This window comes from Heliangelus exortis, chromosome 31 (assembly GCF_036169615.1).
Source record: "Heliangelus exortis chromosome 31, bHelExo1.hap1, whole genome shotgun sequence".
NCBI classification, from domain to species: domain Eukaryota; kingdom Metazoa; phylum Chordata; class Aves; order Apodiformes; family Trochilidae; genus Heliangelus; species Heliangelus exortis.
In genome coordinates, this window is record NC_092452.1 from 96,214 (window position 1) to 112,974 (window position 16,761).

The window sequence follows — 16,761 nt, forward strand, 5'->3', positions numbered from 1 at the left end:
AAAACCAGGCAGCAGGTAGCTCCTGCCCCAAATTCTGAGCAGACAGTTGTCTTTTTTTTTTTTTTTTCTTCTCCCTAAAATATGCAGAAAAGAATCCCCCAAACCAACCTACTCAGCTATTCTTTTATCCAGCTCCACTCCACATTTTGTTCCAGCCTTGTCCAACTAAACTTGTATAAAAAAAGAAAAATCCTGCCAGCCTTCCAGTGGGGAGGGAAGGAGGCACCACAGCCACCCCTGCACACACACACACACTGCTTTTTTTTTTTTTGGGGTGGAGAGGAGAAAACCAAAGTCATTACCTTTGTCTAAGAGATGTGCTGCAATATTAAATGGAAGCTTAATAAAATCTTTGCAGAAAAGCCCTCTCAGCCCTGCCCTGCCACTCCACAGGGGCTCAGAGACTCAGCCAACTCAGCACATGCCCAGAGGCCACTTGGCTTTTGCTGGGCCACTCTGATTTATCTTTTTTTGCCAGTCCACAAGAGCCAGGGGAGCTGATGCCTCTCAGAAAAGCAGAGCACATCTGCCATGGAAAAAGCCCTGAAGCAGGGCTGGGGGTCCCAGTGGCAAATTTCTCCTCAAGAGCACCAGGAGCTGATAACTTCAGGCTCAGAGCTCCAGCAATTAAGCAGCATTTTAGCCTCAAAGGCCTTTTAGATGCCATCAGAGCAAGGAGATTCCCCTGCAGGAAAGAGCTGAGTGTACCCCAGTTCTGGATCTTTCCAGAGGGTGCCAAGGAGTTTCCAGATCTCTGCTTGTGTCCTGGTGCTGAGGTGATGGATCTTCAGGTGTGGTGGGAGGATCATGGGCACTCCTCATCCCCTCTGCTCCTATTTTAAGATGATGTGGTAGCTGTCATTGGTTTCAGCTGCAAAAGAAGCAAAGCTCGTGAGCCACCCACAAGGAATGGAAAAAAAAATCCATGAAGGAATCTCCTGGGAGGAGTGGGATCTGACACAAGAGCTCCCCCAAAAAAGTTGGGAAGAGAAACACGAGAGAGAGCTGGGCAAGTTCTCACCTTTCATGGTGTCCAGAACGAAACAGGATTCATCTTGGAAGTTCTGTATCATCTGAAAGAAGGCAGAGGAGACAGCTCAGGCCAAGGCTGCATTTAAAGATGGCTTTAAATACAAAACCTTTGTGTTCTGCCAGATTTAGGGCACTGAAAAGCCCAGAAGCTGCTCAGGCAGGAGCTTAGTGCTCTGGGAGGTAGGAAAGGCACCAGCCATAAATATTTATTCCTTCCTCCCTAGAACAGGAGGTCCAAATCAGCAAGCTGAGAGAGGAACCATGGGATTCTGGGATGCAGGTCTGAAAGAAAAGTCCTCCCACAGCAATTCCCCTCCCTGTTTTCCTAAAAGAAACCCAAGCATGCAGGAGGGTGAGCACACAGCTCCAGGAGAGCTGTTCACACCTGATCAACCTCATGGGCTGTCAGCAGCACAACAGCATCCCCAGGCACAAAGATCCTGGGCTCTGCAGGCTTCACTTATTAACTCTGAGCCTTTGGAAACCAGCTGGGACTGAGATGGATCCTTCCCAAAGAGGAAGCCACTCCCCAGGGTCCTGCACAGCACAACCAGCCAGGAACCAGCACGTCCGAAGGAGGCAGCTGGGCTGTGAAGAGATCCAGCAGAATTCCTGTGAGGAAGGGCTGAGGGAGCTGGGGGTGTTGAGGCTGGAGAAGAGGAGGCTCAGGGGAGACCTCATCACTCTCTACAACTCCCTGAATCCTGGTTGGAGAGTTGGGCTGATCCCAAGGGGATGAGGTTCAACATTCCAAGTGCCAGATCCTGAATTTTGGCCACAACAACCCCATGGGGAGCTCCAGGCTGGGCACAGAGGGGCAGAAAGGGAGCTGGAAGGTGACCATGAGCCAGCAGTGTGCCCAGGTGGCCAAGAAGGCCAATGGCATCCTGGATGAGGAAGTGTGGCCAAGAGGTCCAGGGAAGGGATTCTGCCCCTGGGGAGGCCACAGCTTGAGTCCTGTGTCCAGTTCTGGGCCCTGAAATTCAGGAAGGAGATGGAGGCCCAAAGGAGGTGAAGGGATCCAGCAGAATTCCTGTGAGGAAGGGCTGAGGGAGCTGGGGGTGTTGAGGCTGGAGAAGAGGAGGCTCAGGGGAGACCTCATCACTCTCTCCAACTCCCTGAAAGGAGGTTGGAGCCAGGGGGGGGTTGGGCTGATATCAGTGGGACAAGAGGGCACAGACTAAAGAATTTTTTCCTAATATCCAACCTAAACCTCCCCTGGCAGAGCTTCAGCTCTGCCAGGGGAGGTTTAGGTTGGATATTAGGAAAGGATTTCTTTCTGGAGAGGGTGCTCAGCCATTGGAATGGGCTGCCCAGGGAAGGGGTGGATTCTCCATCCCTGGAGATATTTCCAAAGAGCCTGGATGTGGCACTCAGTGCCATGGGCTGGGAACCACGGGGGGAGTGGAGCAAGGGTTGGACTTGATGAGCTCTGAGGTCCCTTCCAACCCAGCCCATTCTCTGATTCTAAAAACTGGAAAGGAAGGAGCAGGGAGAGGCTGTTACCTCATCACTGATCAGCACGTGTATCCCTGTTGGGCCTTGCTTGTAAATCTGGCTGATCTGTTGGGAGGAGATGCTGAAGAGCTGGGCCAGCTTTTCTGTCAGTTCCAGTGCTGTCAGTTCCTCCAGATAAATTGCATGGTACACTGGGGGGGGAAAAAAGAGCTGTCAGAGTGCCCACCAAGTGTCCCTGGCTGCAGGGACACCTCAGGCAGTGCCACACAGGGAGCTCTGAGGAGCACCCAAGATGCTGCTCCCTGCCCAGAAAGTTACTGAGCAGCCCCCATCTATCCAGCAGGGGAAATTCCTATTTCTGCTGTGTCCAACTCATGCAGCTGCCACCTCTCCAAGCCCAAGCTGCTCCATCTCCATCCCTGCAGTGTTTTCAGTGTTTCTCTTGCTGCATGGCTGCAGTGTGCCCTGAGCTGCAGCAGCTCCACAGTCACTTGGCAGCCATCAGCATCCTGCAGTGCTGCTTCTGGACACTCCTTTAGGAAACTCCTTATTCTGGACACTCCTTTAGGAATCTCCTTATTCTGGACACTCTTTTAGGAAACTCCTTATTCTGGACACTCCTTTAGGAAGCTCCTTATTCTGGACACTCCTTTAGGAAGCTCCTTATTCTGGACACTCCTTTAGGAAACTCCTTATTCTGGACACTCCTTTAGGAAGCTCCTTATTCTGGACACTCCTTTAGGAAGCTCCTTATTCTGGACACTCCTTTAGGAAGCTCCTTATTCTGGACACTCTTTTAGGAAGCTCCTTATTCTGGACACTCCTTTAGGAAACTCCTTATTCTGGACACTCCTTTAGGAAACTCCTTATTCTGGACACTTTTAGGAAACTCCTTATTCTGGACACTCTTTTAGGAAACTCCCATTTCAACTAGCAAGGATTTTGCACCAATCCTGGTGGTTTTCAACCCCAGCAGGATGGAAGTGCTGCTCTAGCCCCCTCTCCCTGTTCACCCACTCCTGTGTAGCACATCCTGGGGGGGAACCAGAGGGTGTGAAGTGGAGCAGGGCAAGGAAAGGTCAAGCTGGCTGCTTTGGCACTTGCTGCTCAATCAGGGAGGCAGAAAAATGAGTGCCTGGCAGCTCCCCAAATGTAGGTCACTTGTTGTCTGGGCACTGCTGGGTTTCTCACAAGAGTTCCCATTTGTCAGCTCAGAGTCAGCAACGTGCTGACAGTCTGATCCTAAAGCCACCCATTTGGTGGTCAAGGAGAAAAATCATCTGGAAAAAAAGAATTTGGACCAGGAAAAAAGGTTTGCTGACATCTCCTGGGGTTGTGTATGAGGTCAGAGGTGACTTCAGATGTGAGCTCAGTGCCTCCTCACAGGGAGAGGGGACACCAGCATCCTACCAGGCTGAAAACAAAAGCCACGTGGCCCTCTGAGGTGACACAAACAGCCCTGGCTGTGACAGGGACCTTTTTGCCAGCCCCAAACCTTGGGGGAGCAGTGGTGTGGGGACCAGACACAACTGGTACTGACTGGAAACACCTTCCACCACGTTTCTCTTTGCTCAACTGTTGTTTTCCCCCCTCACCCCATCGCAGCAGCCCCCAGCCAGGTTTTGAAGCCCTTACCAAAAAAAGTGCTGGTTACTGTGTCCACATCCTCCTGTTTTTGCTGGAGGTCCCTCAGCTGCTGGGATTCCTGACACACATAAATGGTCAGTCTGGGCCTCACCATCCTGTGGAGAGAGCAGGGAGTGAACACCACAGGGTTTGCTCACAGAAACCTCCAGATCCTGACACTTTGCCTCCTCAGAAGGAAAAGAGATCAAGGAACTCATTGAAAGCAAAACCATCACACTGACAAAACAAAGGTTTTGTGAGAAGGGGAGGAAGAAGTTGGCACAGAACACAGTGCCAGCCACCTGCCAAGCAGCTGAATTTGATGCTTCACAGACTGAGCTCTGCCACTAACACACACTCCTCTTCCTCCTCCTCCTCTTCCTCCTCCTCCTCCTCCTATTCCTCCTCTTCCTCTTATTTCTCCTCTTCCTCCTCCTCCTCCTTTTCCTCCTCCTCCTCCTTTTCCTCCTCCTCCTCCTTTTCCTCCTCCTCCTCCTTCTCTTATTCCTCCTCTTCTTCCTATTCCTCCTCCTCTTCCTCCTCTTTTTCCTCTTCTCTCCTCCTCCTCTTCCTCTTCTTCCTCCTCCTTTTCCTCTTCTTCCTCCTCCTTTTCCTCTTCTTCCTCCTCCTTTTCCTCTTCTTCCTCCTCCTTTTCCTCTTCCTCCTCCTCCTTTTCCTCTTCCTCCTCCTCCTCCTCTTCCTACTCCTCCTCCTCTTCCTCCTCCTCCTACTCCTCCTCCTCCTCCTCCTACTCCTCCTCCTCCTCCTCCTACTCCTCCTCCTCCTCCTACTCCTCCTCCTCCTCCTCCTCCTCCTCTTATTCCCCCTCTTCCTCCTATTCCTCCTCTTCCTCCTCCTCCTTTTCCTCCTCTTCCTCCTCTTCCTCCTCCTCCTCCTCCAGGTCTCCTTTAGCAGTCTGAAATCAGGCAGCATCTGTGCTTTGTGCCCTTCTCCCAGCTCCATGCTTCTCTGCCTTCTCTCGAGCCATCCAAGGCAAGACATGAAGTCCCTGCAGTGTTTCCCCCCCCTGCAGCTCCTGCTGACACCTGAGCTGATGCCCCCCAGCCTTTCCCTCCAGGACACAGCCTGCCCTGTGCCTTCTGAAATGCTCAGTCCCTGTTCCTCAGGGGAACATGAAAAAGAATTTTTCCTTTCTGGGAAGATAAAACCACTGAGAGGCAGCTCAGAGGATGAACAAAACAAGTCCTGTGCTGGCTTGTGACTTTCTGGCTGGTGACTTGGTTCTCTGACACCCAAAAAGTCAGATAATTTCTACACCACTTCTCACTCACTCGGGGTTTTCTTTCTTCTTTGACAAGAGCCAAACAAAGAGGTGAAACCCAACACAATTTACCTGCCAGGCACAATCAGCTTTCCAGCAAATAACTCACCTTCCTTTTAATGCATTGAAGAGCCGAATGCCATCTGCAGGGCCACAGATCTGGATAACATCTTCTCTGGTCAGCTTCAGTAAATCTGCACCTAAAATATTAAAAATATTCAAAATCAAAAGGAGAGAAAGTCATAGGACTGGCTGGGTACCAGTGCTACTGTGCCAGCTACCTCTCCTCCTGCTCCCAGAGCTCACCACGTTCCCAGATTGCTTCTTTACAACACTAAGTTAAGGGGGAGTGTGGATCAGCTGGAAGGCAGGAGGGCTCTGCAGAGGGACCTGGACAGACTGGAGAGTTGGGCTGATCCCAAGGGGATGAGGTTCAACACAACAACCCCATGGGGAGCTCCAGGCTGGGCACAGAGTGGCAGAAAGGGACCTGGAAGGTGCCCATGAGCCAGCAGTGTGCCCAGGTGGCCAAGAAGGCCAAGGGCATCCTGGGCTGGCTCAGGAACAGCGTGGCCAGCAGGTCCAGGGAAGGGATTCTGCCCCTGTGCTCAGCCCTGGGGAGACCACAGCTTGAGTCCTGGGTCCAGTTCTGGGCCCCTCAGCTCAGGAAGGAGATTGAGGTGCTGGAGCAGGTCCAGAGAAGAGCAAGGAGGCTGGGAAGGGATCCAGCAGAATTCCTGTGAGGAAGGGCTGAGGGAGCTGGGGGTGTTGAGGCTGGAGAAGAGGAGGCTCAGGGGAGACCTCATCACTCTCTACAACTCCCTGAAAGGAGGTTGGAGCCAGGGGGGGTTGGGCTGATATCAGTGGGACAAGAGGGCACGGACTAAAGAATTTTTTCCTAATATCCAACCTAAACCTCCCCTGGCAGAGCTTCAGCTCTGCCAGGGGAGGTTTAGGTTGGATATTAGGAAAGGATTTCTTTCTGGAGAGGGTGATCAGACACTGGAATGGGCTGCCCAGGGAAGGGGTGGATTCTCCATCCCTGGAGATATTTCAAAAGAGCCTGGATGTGGCACTCAGTGCCATGGGCTGGGAACCACGGGGGGAGTGGAGCAAGGGTTGGACTTGATGAGCTCTGAGCTCCCTTCCAACCCAGCCCATTCTGTGATTCTCTGATTCCTTCTGCTACCAACCTCCCACTGCTGCCCCCAGAAGGATGCTCACAAATTATCTCTTTTTTCCAGACTGGTTTTGGAAGGGTGTGTTTTGGTACAACCCTGCATCCTGTATTACCACTCACAGCACCTTGGATAACAAAGGCTGCATCACCAGGGAAGGAGAGGAAAATAAAGGCCAAACATTGCTTTTTACACACAGTGCTTTCCCCTGGGGCAGGATTTTCTCAGCTTGTTTTAAGGCTGAAGGGTGGTGGGAGCTCCTGGAGGTGAAAACACCCCAAATCCCTCTATTTCCCCAGCTGAGAAGCACAGAAAGCAGCTTCTCAGGGAGCCATTTGATTGTGTTACAAGAAAAAAACCATTTCTATTTAGGACAGGAACAAGAAGATGGCCTCGGGAGCAAGAGGAGGAAAAGGGACAGCCCAGAGAAAGGGCAGAGAGGGAAGGAATGTCCCAACCTACCTGAAAAATTCCTGAAAAGCCGAGAAAAAGTGGAGAAACGGTTTCTGTGGAGCCACTGCTGAGCCTCCTGGGGTGTGCTGGTGGGCAAGAGGTTCTGCAATGTTGGAAAAGAAGGGTCAGAGCCTCTGAGGTGATGTGGAAAGGTTTCCACTGAGGAGTGAGCACAGCTTGGCTCCATCAGTGCTTATAATCACACACAAGGAAGGCTGCAGCCTGGGCAGGTTTTGATTTAAAAGGCTTCAGAGGGACAGAGAAAGAGGAAGAAAGCAAAGGGGAAAGCAGAGAGAAGATCAAGGCAATAAATAAAGGTCACAGAGAGCTACAAAAAGCTTCCTCACTGCTCCATATCACTGGGCTGGACATTTCTCACCCCAGCACCTCTCCAAGTGGGAGTCAAAAAAAAAATTTATAACTGCCCCAAGCTGTCAAATTAGAAGAGTCTCTTCCCCAGCAAGCTACAGCCACCCACAAAACTGTCCCCACTCCATCCCCAAACCCCATTTTCCAACCTGTGCCCCCATCCTTACCACAAGCATAAGCTCTGAGGTGTGACTTACATCTGTGATTGGAGGGGGTGGCTCAGGCTGATGGTTTGGAGAGCCATTGCTGGGATGGGAACAAGAGGCAGAGCAGAACATGAGGCCAGCACAGCTTTTCCCTTTCCCTTTGCAATCCCAGCAGGCAGCAACCATCCCCCTCCAATTTCCCCCCCCCAAAACCCAGGGACAGTCAGCTAGGTGGCTGCAGCACCACCACCAACACTGGGCAAGAACAAAACCAGCTTCTGTTGGAGGATTAACATGATGGGTGTCCTGGTTTGGGCCAGGATAAGGGTGATTTTCTGTCTTGTTTTCATCTAAGTCACTTTTAAGTAGAAAAAAGCAGAGCAGGGGGGAAGCTGCTGCTGCTCAGATGCACTTGGGCTCCTCGTGCTGAGCTCTGCTGCAGCCAGGAGGTGCCAGGGCTCAGCATCAAGGGTTTTAATTTTATTTTCCCCCCCTCTCAGGCTGCTCCCACTTCCCTGTGCACTTTGTAGCACACTTCCTCTCACTCTCAGTCACTGCCAGCTCACACACATTGATCTCTTGTGAAAGGGGGTGCATAGAAAGCCAACCCAATCCCTGTCCCAAACTTACCCTTCCCCAATGGAAAAGCTGCTGTGGGAGCTGTTGAAGCCAGGAGATGGAGAGTTATTGACATATGTGATCTCTGGCCAGGGAGAGCACTAAAGGAAAAAACTCAGGAAAGTCACAGGAATGCTCCAGGCAGTGCAGGTGAAGAGCAACTTGCTGACCAAAAACTATGAAACAGAACTGAAGCAGGAGATTCTAAGAGCAGCCATGCCAGTTCACCACAGTCACTAAGCTCAGCTCTAGCCATTCCTCATCTAAAAAGGCCAAAAGTCACAAAATTTCAACATAAGGCATCTGAGCTTTGGCACCAGTCAGGGCACCTCTCTGCAGAGCCCAAACTGGGCACTGAGGAGCAGCCCCCAGTTCACCCAGTATAGGACAAGGGCTCTCTGCCCAGGCCTGTTCAGCACCAACCCCCCAGACAATCACATTTTAATAAACTGACACTTCCCACTGGCACAAAGAGGAAATAACAAGGTTTTCTGCTGCCTCAGTGGCAAAACAAAACTTGCAGAGCAAGGTAAAAAAAATATTTTTTAGATCATCTTTCACAGCAGAAAAAAAAAATAAATCAGAGCACTGCACCTCAGTGAGGATGGTGGTTTCATAGGAAGGTTGGTACTTCTCTTTTTCATGAGGTGTTCTCTTCTCCATCTTTTCCCTGTCTGTCTTCTGCTTCCGATCAGCTCCTTTGGGCTGGAAAGCAGAAAATCCTGTGAGAGCAGCAGCATGGAAAGGTGGCAGCAAATAGCTGGGTAGATGTGCAAGAAATGCAAGAACCAACAAAGCTGACTCAATCTTCCATTCACTCCCTGGTTTCTTTGCAGAGGCAAAAAAGGAAGAGAGCTGGGATGGTCTGTACAGCAATTAATTACAGTGACAACATCTCTTCTGCACCAACCTCCTCTCCCCATGCCCCTAAAATGTGGCCCAGAACATCTGAACAAGGAAGTGAAATATTATTTAGAAGAAACTTCTCCTGACAACCTATGTTGGCTCTAAAGGGACAAAGGATCTGAGCTGCACCTTCATCAATGACCCTGAAAAGTGGCATTTCAGAGGCACAAACTGCACCAGAACACAAGAGCTCAGTAATGTCCTTGCCTTTGCCTTGAAAACCTCTGTGCTTTCTCATTGTCACACTCTGCCTTGCTGCTCCAGCTGGAGCAGCTCTGCTCTGAAGATAAGCTGAGAGTTGGGATTTTTCAGCCAGTTTCAGGGAGACCTCAGAGCACCTTCCAGTGCCTGAAGGGGCTCCAGGAATGCTGGGGAGTGACTTGGGACAAGGGGATGGAGTGATGGGATGAGGGAGATTGGCTTTAAACTGGAAAAGGGGAGATTTAGCACAGATATCAGAAAGAAATTTTTTGCTGGGAGGGTGTTGAGAGTCTGGCTCAGGTTGCCCCATCCCCAGCAGCACTGAAGGCCACGTTGGATGGGGCTTGGAGCACCCTGGAGCTTTAAGGTCCCTTCCAACCCAACCCATTTGTTGACAGAGAGGAACCAGGGAGCAAGTGGCAAGGCAAGGCCAGGAGGATGGGGAGTCCCTTTTGCTGCTAAGATCAGCCACACCCATCCATGATGTTCCCTGGGGCTGTTTCCTAGCAGAGAAACAAAGTTTTCTGAGCCATCAATGAGTTCAGGTACCTTGAAGACCTTGATCTGGCAGCTGGCAGAGTGCAGGTGCTCTGTGTACTCCCCATTTTCATTCTCCTTGAATGTATCTATCTGGACACGGAAGGGAACCCCCTTCTCTCCTCCATGCTTCCTCATGGTGAACTCTGTGCTGATACAGTGAACCTGAGGAAGAAAAGGAGTCCTGACATCAGGAATTCTGCCATGTCTGACTGACCACAGACCTCCTGGGAGTGCTCAGTTAAAGAGGAACAAAAGGAGCACAGAAAGTACCCTCAGTGCTGAGGAGTGAAGGGGAGGCCACAGCAGAGCTGGAGCCACTTTCTTCCAACAAGTTTTGCAAGCTCTTAACATTACCCACAGGCTGCAAACCTGTGACCCTGGGCAGGAAGGCCAGACTTCCAAAAGGTGATTTAGGCAGCTGGTGAGATGTGGAAAAGCATCAAAGTGAGATGGAAACCACGACAAAAATGTTTAAAACAACTTATTGGTGGTCAGCTCTGCCTCTGTCTTGCTAACACAGCAACTGCTGCTCTCTTCCCTTGCTTGAGGCAGGAGGTGGGGGATATTTCAGCATCTGGCTGCTATTGCAGTGCTCCAAGTTTAAAGAAAATATCTTCTTCCCCCTTGGAAAACTGATTTTCTTCCTTAGAAGGAGTTTCCCCACTTGTCTTTACCTGGATAAACACAGAAGTCCTCTTTGAAGGATCCCACAGGAACTCCACTGTGTTGAGCTGGGTTGGGTTTGCTCTGGGGTCAATGATGCCCACAGACATTGGGATATCTGTAGGGATACACATGGAGAAGGAGAAGATCCCCAGGGAACACATGGAAGAACCAAACCCCTCTCTCCAAGTGTAGAATCATCACCAGACTTTGTCCCTTAATGCCCCAGGGGACAAGTTCAGGCTCCCACACCTCCTCCAGCCCCAGAGTGCTGCCATGGGGACTCACCTATGTCCAGGATCCTGTCCCCAGGCCTGTTCCACCTCCAGCCCTCCAGCTGCTGATGCTCCGTGTACTGCAGCCGCCGGTCGTGGAACACCACCCGGAATATGCTCTGGAAGAGAGAAATGACCTGCCTGGAGCTGCCCAGGAAACAACCTTCAGCCCATGAGACATCTCCCAGAGGAAGAAGAGGGGCCTGAAATCATTCCTGGCTCAGCAGGTCCAGGGAAGGGATTCTGCCCCTGTGCTCAGCCCTGGGGAGGCCACAGCTTGAGTCCTGTGTCCAGTTCTGGGCCCCTCAGCTCAGGAAGGAGATTGAGGTGCTGGAGCAGGTCCAGAGAAGAGCAAGGAGGCTGGGAAGGGATCCAGCAGAATTCCTGTGAGGAAGGGCTGAGGGAGCTGGGGGTGTTGAGGCTGGAGAAGAGGAGGCTCAGGGGAGACCTCATCACTCTCTACAACTCCCTGAAAGGAGGTTGGAGCCAGGGGGGGGTCAGGCAGATATCAGTAGGATAAGAGGGCACGGACTAAAGAATTTTTTCCTAATATCCAACCTAAACCTCCCCTGGCAGAGCCTCAGCTCTGCCAGGGGAGGTTTAGGTTGGATATTAGGAAAGGATTTCTTTCTGGAGAGGGTGCTCAGCCATTGGAATGGGCTGCCCAGGGAAGGGGTGGATTCTCCATCCCTGGAGATATTTCAAAAGAGCCTGGATGTGGCACTCAGTGCCATGGGCTGGGAACCACGGGGGGAGTGGAGCAAGGGTTGGACTTGATGAGCTCTGAGGTCCCTTCCAACCCAGCCCATTCTATAATTCTCTGATTCTATGGAAGTTTCCTGGAGAAGCCAAAGAAGTACAAGAAAGCCCAGAGGGACCCTGGCAACAGAAGGACATGGCTGCAGCTGATCCCTCCCAAGGAAGGATTATGATCACCTCTTGGCTTGACCCCAGGTCCCATGGGACTGGTTGGACCCTCCCAGCCAGGACTGGACCCTCCCAGCCAGGATTGGACTCCACCAGCCAGAACTGGACCCTAAAAGCCAGGGTTGGACCCTCCCAGCCAGGATTGGACCCCACCAGCCAGGGTCTCATCAAGGGAAGAGAAAAGGGAAGGGGAAATAATCCCTTGCCAAAGCAGAGCTGTCCCACACATGCTTCATGAAGGCTGCTGCAGGGATGGAGGATCAGACCTCCCTCACTGCTCTCTTCTTACCTTTACCAGTTTCCCATTAATCTCTGGCAGCTCCCCAATTTTCCTGTTGTCCAGCATCCGGATTTCATAGGATTGCCCTGGGGAAAAAGGCACCTCCTGGTTAGTTGGGCTTCCCTGCTGCCTCTCCTTTAGCTTTTTGACATCTTTTTCTGCCACACTGGACTTCATCTTCTTGCCATGTTTTAGTGAGGGCACAAGGACAAGCCATGACAGCCACAGCTGGAATGCTTCACTCTAGGAAGAGATAACCCTTCCAGGAACTGCTTTCCAGGAATTACCCTTATTAATTCCAGACCAAGAATGGGGAAGAAATCAATTACACAAACTCCACCTTCAAAATCACCAACCCTGCTCTTCCAGTTCTACTTGAAAGCAGTGGGTCCAGCTTGGACCCAGCAAACACACTCCCCAGCACCTTATATCACACTAATTTTAATTAGGTTAAATCCTCCAGGTGATTCACACCAGTCCTGGATGCAGAGACCCAGAAAGAGTCACTTCCAAAAGGAGGGATTTCAGCTTTACTATCGTGGCACTTCCCATTCCCAAGGGGAAATTTCCAAAGGCAGAATTTTATTTTTTTTTAGGGTGTTTACAGAAGAAACCCAAGGCCCACAGAGGGCATGGGGCTTCTCTAACCTTGGTTGAGATAGGTGAGTGTTTCATCATGGAGCTTGACAGCAGGGGAGGTGGCAGCACACAGCACATACTGGAAAGGCAGAATTTTGTTCTCATTTTCAGGAGGCAAACTTGACTCTTCCTGCTTGAAGATGGGCAGGGCAAGGACATCACTGTCAAGAGATTTAGGAGACAGATTCACTTCAGCTCTGGCTACACAGAAATGATGAATTTGTATTTAGTTCCTCCTCCACCTAGGAAGAGCTTTCATAGAATGGTTTGGGTTGGAAGGGACCTTAAAGATCATCAAGATCCAACCCTCCTGCCTGGGAAGGGACATTTTCCACAGGACTGCACAAAGCCTCAACCATCCCGGGCTTGAACACCTCCAGAGAGGGAGCATCACCAACCCCAGTAGGCAACCTCCTGGTGGATAATTTCTTCCTGATATCTACCTTAAATTTCCCCTCTTTCTCTTTCAAACCATTACCCCATTTCCTGTCACTTCTCTCTGGGGTGAAAAGCTCCACCCCAGCTTTCCTGGACTGGAAGGTCTCCCTGGAGCCTTCTCTTCTCCAGGCTGAATAACCCCCAACTCTCTCAGCCTGTCTTCATAGCAGCCCTTTGATTATCTTTGTGGCCTTTTGGGGATTTTTTGTTCAAAATCCCCACATACCCAGACATCTTGCTGCAGAGCTGCAAAGGACCATTAAAGCAGCCTGAGAAGGGGACCTGGCACCTGCTTTTTTTTTCCAAGTTTGCTTCCCTCTCCACCCCAAACCACACATCTCACTTGCTCCAAAGCTAAGAGACAAGAATTTGTGCTTCAGACTGAAATGCAGCAGAGCTGCTGCCAAGGCAGATGCTGCAGAACAACACTCCTGTCATGCTGAGAAACCCTCATCCTTATTGTCACCCCCAAACCAACCTCTGACCCTTTCCTGCTCCACACAGAGTGCCCAGGAGTCCATTTACCCTCCAGGAGAGGCTTGGCAGGAATTGGAAATCTTGCTTGGGTGAAGATTGCTCATTTTTTTGTCACTGCCTCCTCTGTGCTCACAAAACCTGACCCACAGCCCATGCCCAGGGGGTGTCAGACAGAGCAGAGACACCAGGGCACATGGGACAGGGGGGACACAAGGTCAGAGCACCAAACCCTCCCTCCCACAGCCAAAAGATGCTGCACAAACACATCAGCACCTTGGGGGAGCAAATCCTGCAGGTGCTAACATGGAAAGAGCCTTTCTGGCCAAGGCAGCAGGAGGTGGACCCCCAGCTTTCCCCCCAAGTCATCAAAAACCCCCAGACCAAGCCCTTTTTATGCTGGGCACCACACATCTGCCCCAAACCCAGAGCCTGGGGGTCCCTGGGGCTCAGAAAACAGATGGCAGAACCCATACCATGGCACGTGGGAGAAACCAGACCCAGGTTTCTGAACCAACCCCTTCCCACCTCATGCCAAAAGCCCCCATGAGTCCTGCCCAGCTCTTAATGCCAGAAGGAACCAGCCCAGGGAGCCAGCAGGATGGTTTCACCACAAACTATCAATCTAAAGCAGCCCAAACCCTTCCTGGCTGTCAGGTTAGAGGACATGGGTGCTACAGGAGCTCCACACCATGCCCCAAGCAGCACAGAACTGCTCCAGCTGGCAGAAGTTCAGGTTCATCCTCCTCTGGGAGCTGTCACACCACTCTGGGCACCGGTTGAGAAATGCTGCCAGCTTTTCCCAGGAGAAAAATGTCTCCAGGTGCTTATAACTGGGCAAAAACCACACAGTCTCCAGTCTCCTGTGACCACAGACACTTCTTCATAGGCAAAAAGCCACGTGGCAGCAAGAGCTTGCTGAATAATGTTAAAGAATATCAGGGATACCCCTGAGGGTATGGACATGCAGGTAATAAAAACTGTTTGAGAAGCTCCCAGCAGTTGTTCTGAGCCATAAAAATGGCCAAGAGCAATCACTCCACAGCACATAACCCAGAACATCCTCCCAGCCACCCAGCCAGCCCAGAGCAAAAGCAGAACCTGGGCAAAGATCCCTGAGCACAGAGGTGAGGGCAGCACTGCAGATCTGCTGCCATCCCACTGCCCCCAGGTGAGCTGGGGACAGAGCTGCTTGGGACCCTCTGAAGGGCAGGAGTGATTAGGAAGCCCTGATGAAAAATCCAGTTGTCTTTCTCTCCTAATACAGGCTTTGGGTGCTCAAAGGAATGAAAGGAAGGAATAGTTAAATCAGTTTTTTTTTTCTAGTTGAACATTAAGAACTATTCCCAAGAAAAAACTGGACTTACCTGGTCACAGCTCCCCCCCTAACAGAGCTCCAACTCTCAAGAGACCAAATATTCACCTTTGCTCCAGCACTGTGCAAGTAACACCCATCACTGGTGCCCAAAACCCAGCAGGACAGCCCTCCCCACCTAAACCCTGACTTTTGAGACATCAGCCAGAGCCCCGTGGATGATCCTAACTTTGGACCAAGGCAAAGATTGCCACGATGGAGCCAATTAATCAAGGATGGTGGTGAGGAAACACCTGGCTGTGCACAGCCCCACTTGGCATCTCCCACCTCCTTTCCATCTCCTCACCCCCAGGCTCAACTCATGGAGCCAGAAATGAGGTGCTACTGGGTATGGAAGGGCTGAGAAGTTGGATGCCACTGGGAAAACTGGATGATTGGGAAAACAATCCTGAGAGAAACAATCCTGGTTTACCAAGAGAGGTAAAACAACCTGGGACCCATCTTCAGAGCACAGGCCAGGGATTTGGGTGATGTGGTTTGAGCATCTGATGCTCCAAGGTCCTGATCCCCATCACTGCACTTGTGTGGGGGGTGTTTGACCCTGGGGGAATCCTCCTCCTCCTCCTCCTCTTCTTTGCTCTTGGTTTAGCTCAGTCAGGAGGAAAGGCTTGGTCTGACTCCCCAAAATATGCCAGCATTCCTCTGGGAGGGTAATTTTTTAGGGCAAAGCACTGCTCCTGTAGGAAACCAAAGCAAAGGGCCACGGGCTATACACAACAGCAGGAGAAACATGGGACTAACACCGGATATTTCGAGGACTGGATATTTTGGACAGTTTGAGGCCATCAGAAGGCTAAAACCAGTCCAGGGGCTGCGCTGCCTCCCACCCTCCACCGAACCCCTAAGCCCACGAGCAGCACCCGTGGGCTCTTTTGCCACCACGGCTCCATCCCCTGCCCCCGAGGGCACGACCCAGGGTGGGTGCCGGAGCCCAGCACCCAGTTCCCAGCCCCACGCATCATTTCCCGGCTCCATCGCCCCCTCCCCATCCCTTCGCAGCCCCAGGACGGACCCTCCCGGGTGGCCGCCGCCCCCCCACCTACCTCATGCTGTAGGCCCCCGCTCCCAGCTCCTGCCCGATGCCCGACAGGCTGGCGTCGAAGTCCTGCACCAGTCCGGACTCGATCACCTCGTCGGCCAGCGGCAGCTTCAGCGCCCAGGCCATGCTCCCCCGGCGGGACGGGCCCGCAGGCCCCGGGGAGGGAAGCAGCGGAGGCTCCGAGCCCCCCGCTCCGCCGCGTTACCTCGAGGGCACCGAGCCCCCCGCCCCAACCTCTCCTGGAGACCCCTCCGGACCCACAGGCACCCGCCGACCCCTTCTAAGGGGCCACCCCGATCACCTCACGTCCTACAGACGCCCCCGAGAGCGCCTCAACCCCACGGCCACCCCTCTGCCCCCCGCCCGGGGACCGCAGCCCCGGGGACCCCAAACCCTGCTGACCCCCAGGAGCGGCGACACCCCCAAGACCCCCCAGGTCCTGCGGCCCCCCCAAGCCCTAGAGCCCCTCTAAGGGGCGGCCCCCCCATGGGGAACCCCCAAAGCCGCGCGCGCTGTCCCCTGTCCCCCGCTGCCCAAAGCCCCAACCCCACCTCGCCCGCTCCCGCTCCCGCCCCGCCGAGGACCCCGGACCCGCGGCCCCCGCAAGATGGAGGCGGCGGCACCGCGGACCCCACAGCCCCGCCCCGCCGCGCGCCGCCGGGTGACGCGCGCCCCGCCGTAGCCAATGAGAAGCTTCGCTCCGCGCCTGCCGCGCGGCCATTGGCTGGCGGGAGGGGCTCGGGAGGCGCGGCGCGGAGGAGGCTCTGGAGGTCGCGGGTTCGAGTCCCGGCCCCGCCGCACCCGTGCGCTGAGCTGCGCGGATCTCAGCCGGCAGCTCCAGG

General features: G+C 52.8%; 1 protein-coding gene across 2 annotated transcripts; it reads right to left on the reverse strand.

Moving 5' to 3' along the window:
• Positions 1-113: 113 nt before the first annotated feature.
• Positions 114-16,559, reverse strand: TFCP2 (transcription factor CP2). 2 transcript variants are annotated; one of them, XM_071729639.1, is made up of 15 exons: positions 15,924-16,559; positions 12,603-12,754; positions 11,964-12,040; positions 10,761-10,866; positions 10,484-10,590; positions 9,819-9,971; positions 8,757-8,867; positions 8,175-8,263; positions 7,566-7,644; positions 7,039-7,132; positions 5,508-5,598; positions 4,126-4,232; positions 2,539-2,681; positions 1,022-1,073; positions 114-871 (listed from the first exon to the last, which is right to left on the reverse strand). In XM_071729639.1, exons 1-15 carry the CDS (start codon positions 16,043-16,045, stop codon positions 834-836), a joined length of 1,521 nt encoding a protein of 506 aa, XP_071585740.1. In that variant the 5' UTR covers positions 16,046-16,559; the 3' UTR covers positions 114-833. The 2 variants fall into 2 exon arrangements, with proteins under 2 accessions (XP_071585740.1, XP_071585741.1); XM_071729640.1 differs by having other exon boundaries at positions 7,596-7,644; positions 15,924-16,332.
• Between the last annotated feature and the right edge of the window lie 202 nt (positions 16,560-16,761).

Bases quoted from the DNA above. Each gene is read 5' to 3' on its own strand.
- TFCP2 (XM_071729639.1), bottom strand. From the start codon at position 16,045: ATGGCCTGGGCGCTGAAGCTGCCGCTGGCCGACGAGGTGATCGAGTCC. The intron at 12,041-12,602 runs GTTAGAGAAGCC...CTTTTTCCCCAG, and splicing joins ACTCACCTATCTCAACCAAG to GGCAATCCTATGAAATCCGG. The intron at 10,591-10,760 runs GTGAGTCCCCAT...GTATCCCTACAG, and splicing joins GGACAGGATCCTGGACATAG to ATATCCCAATGTCTGTGGGC.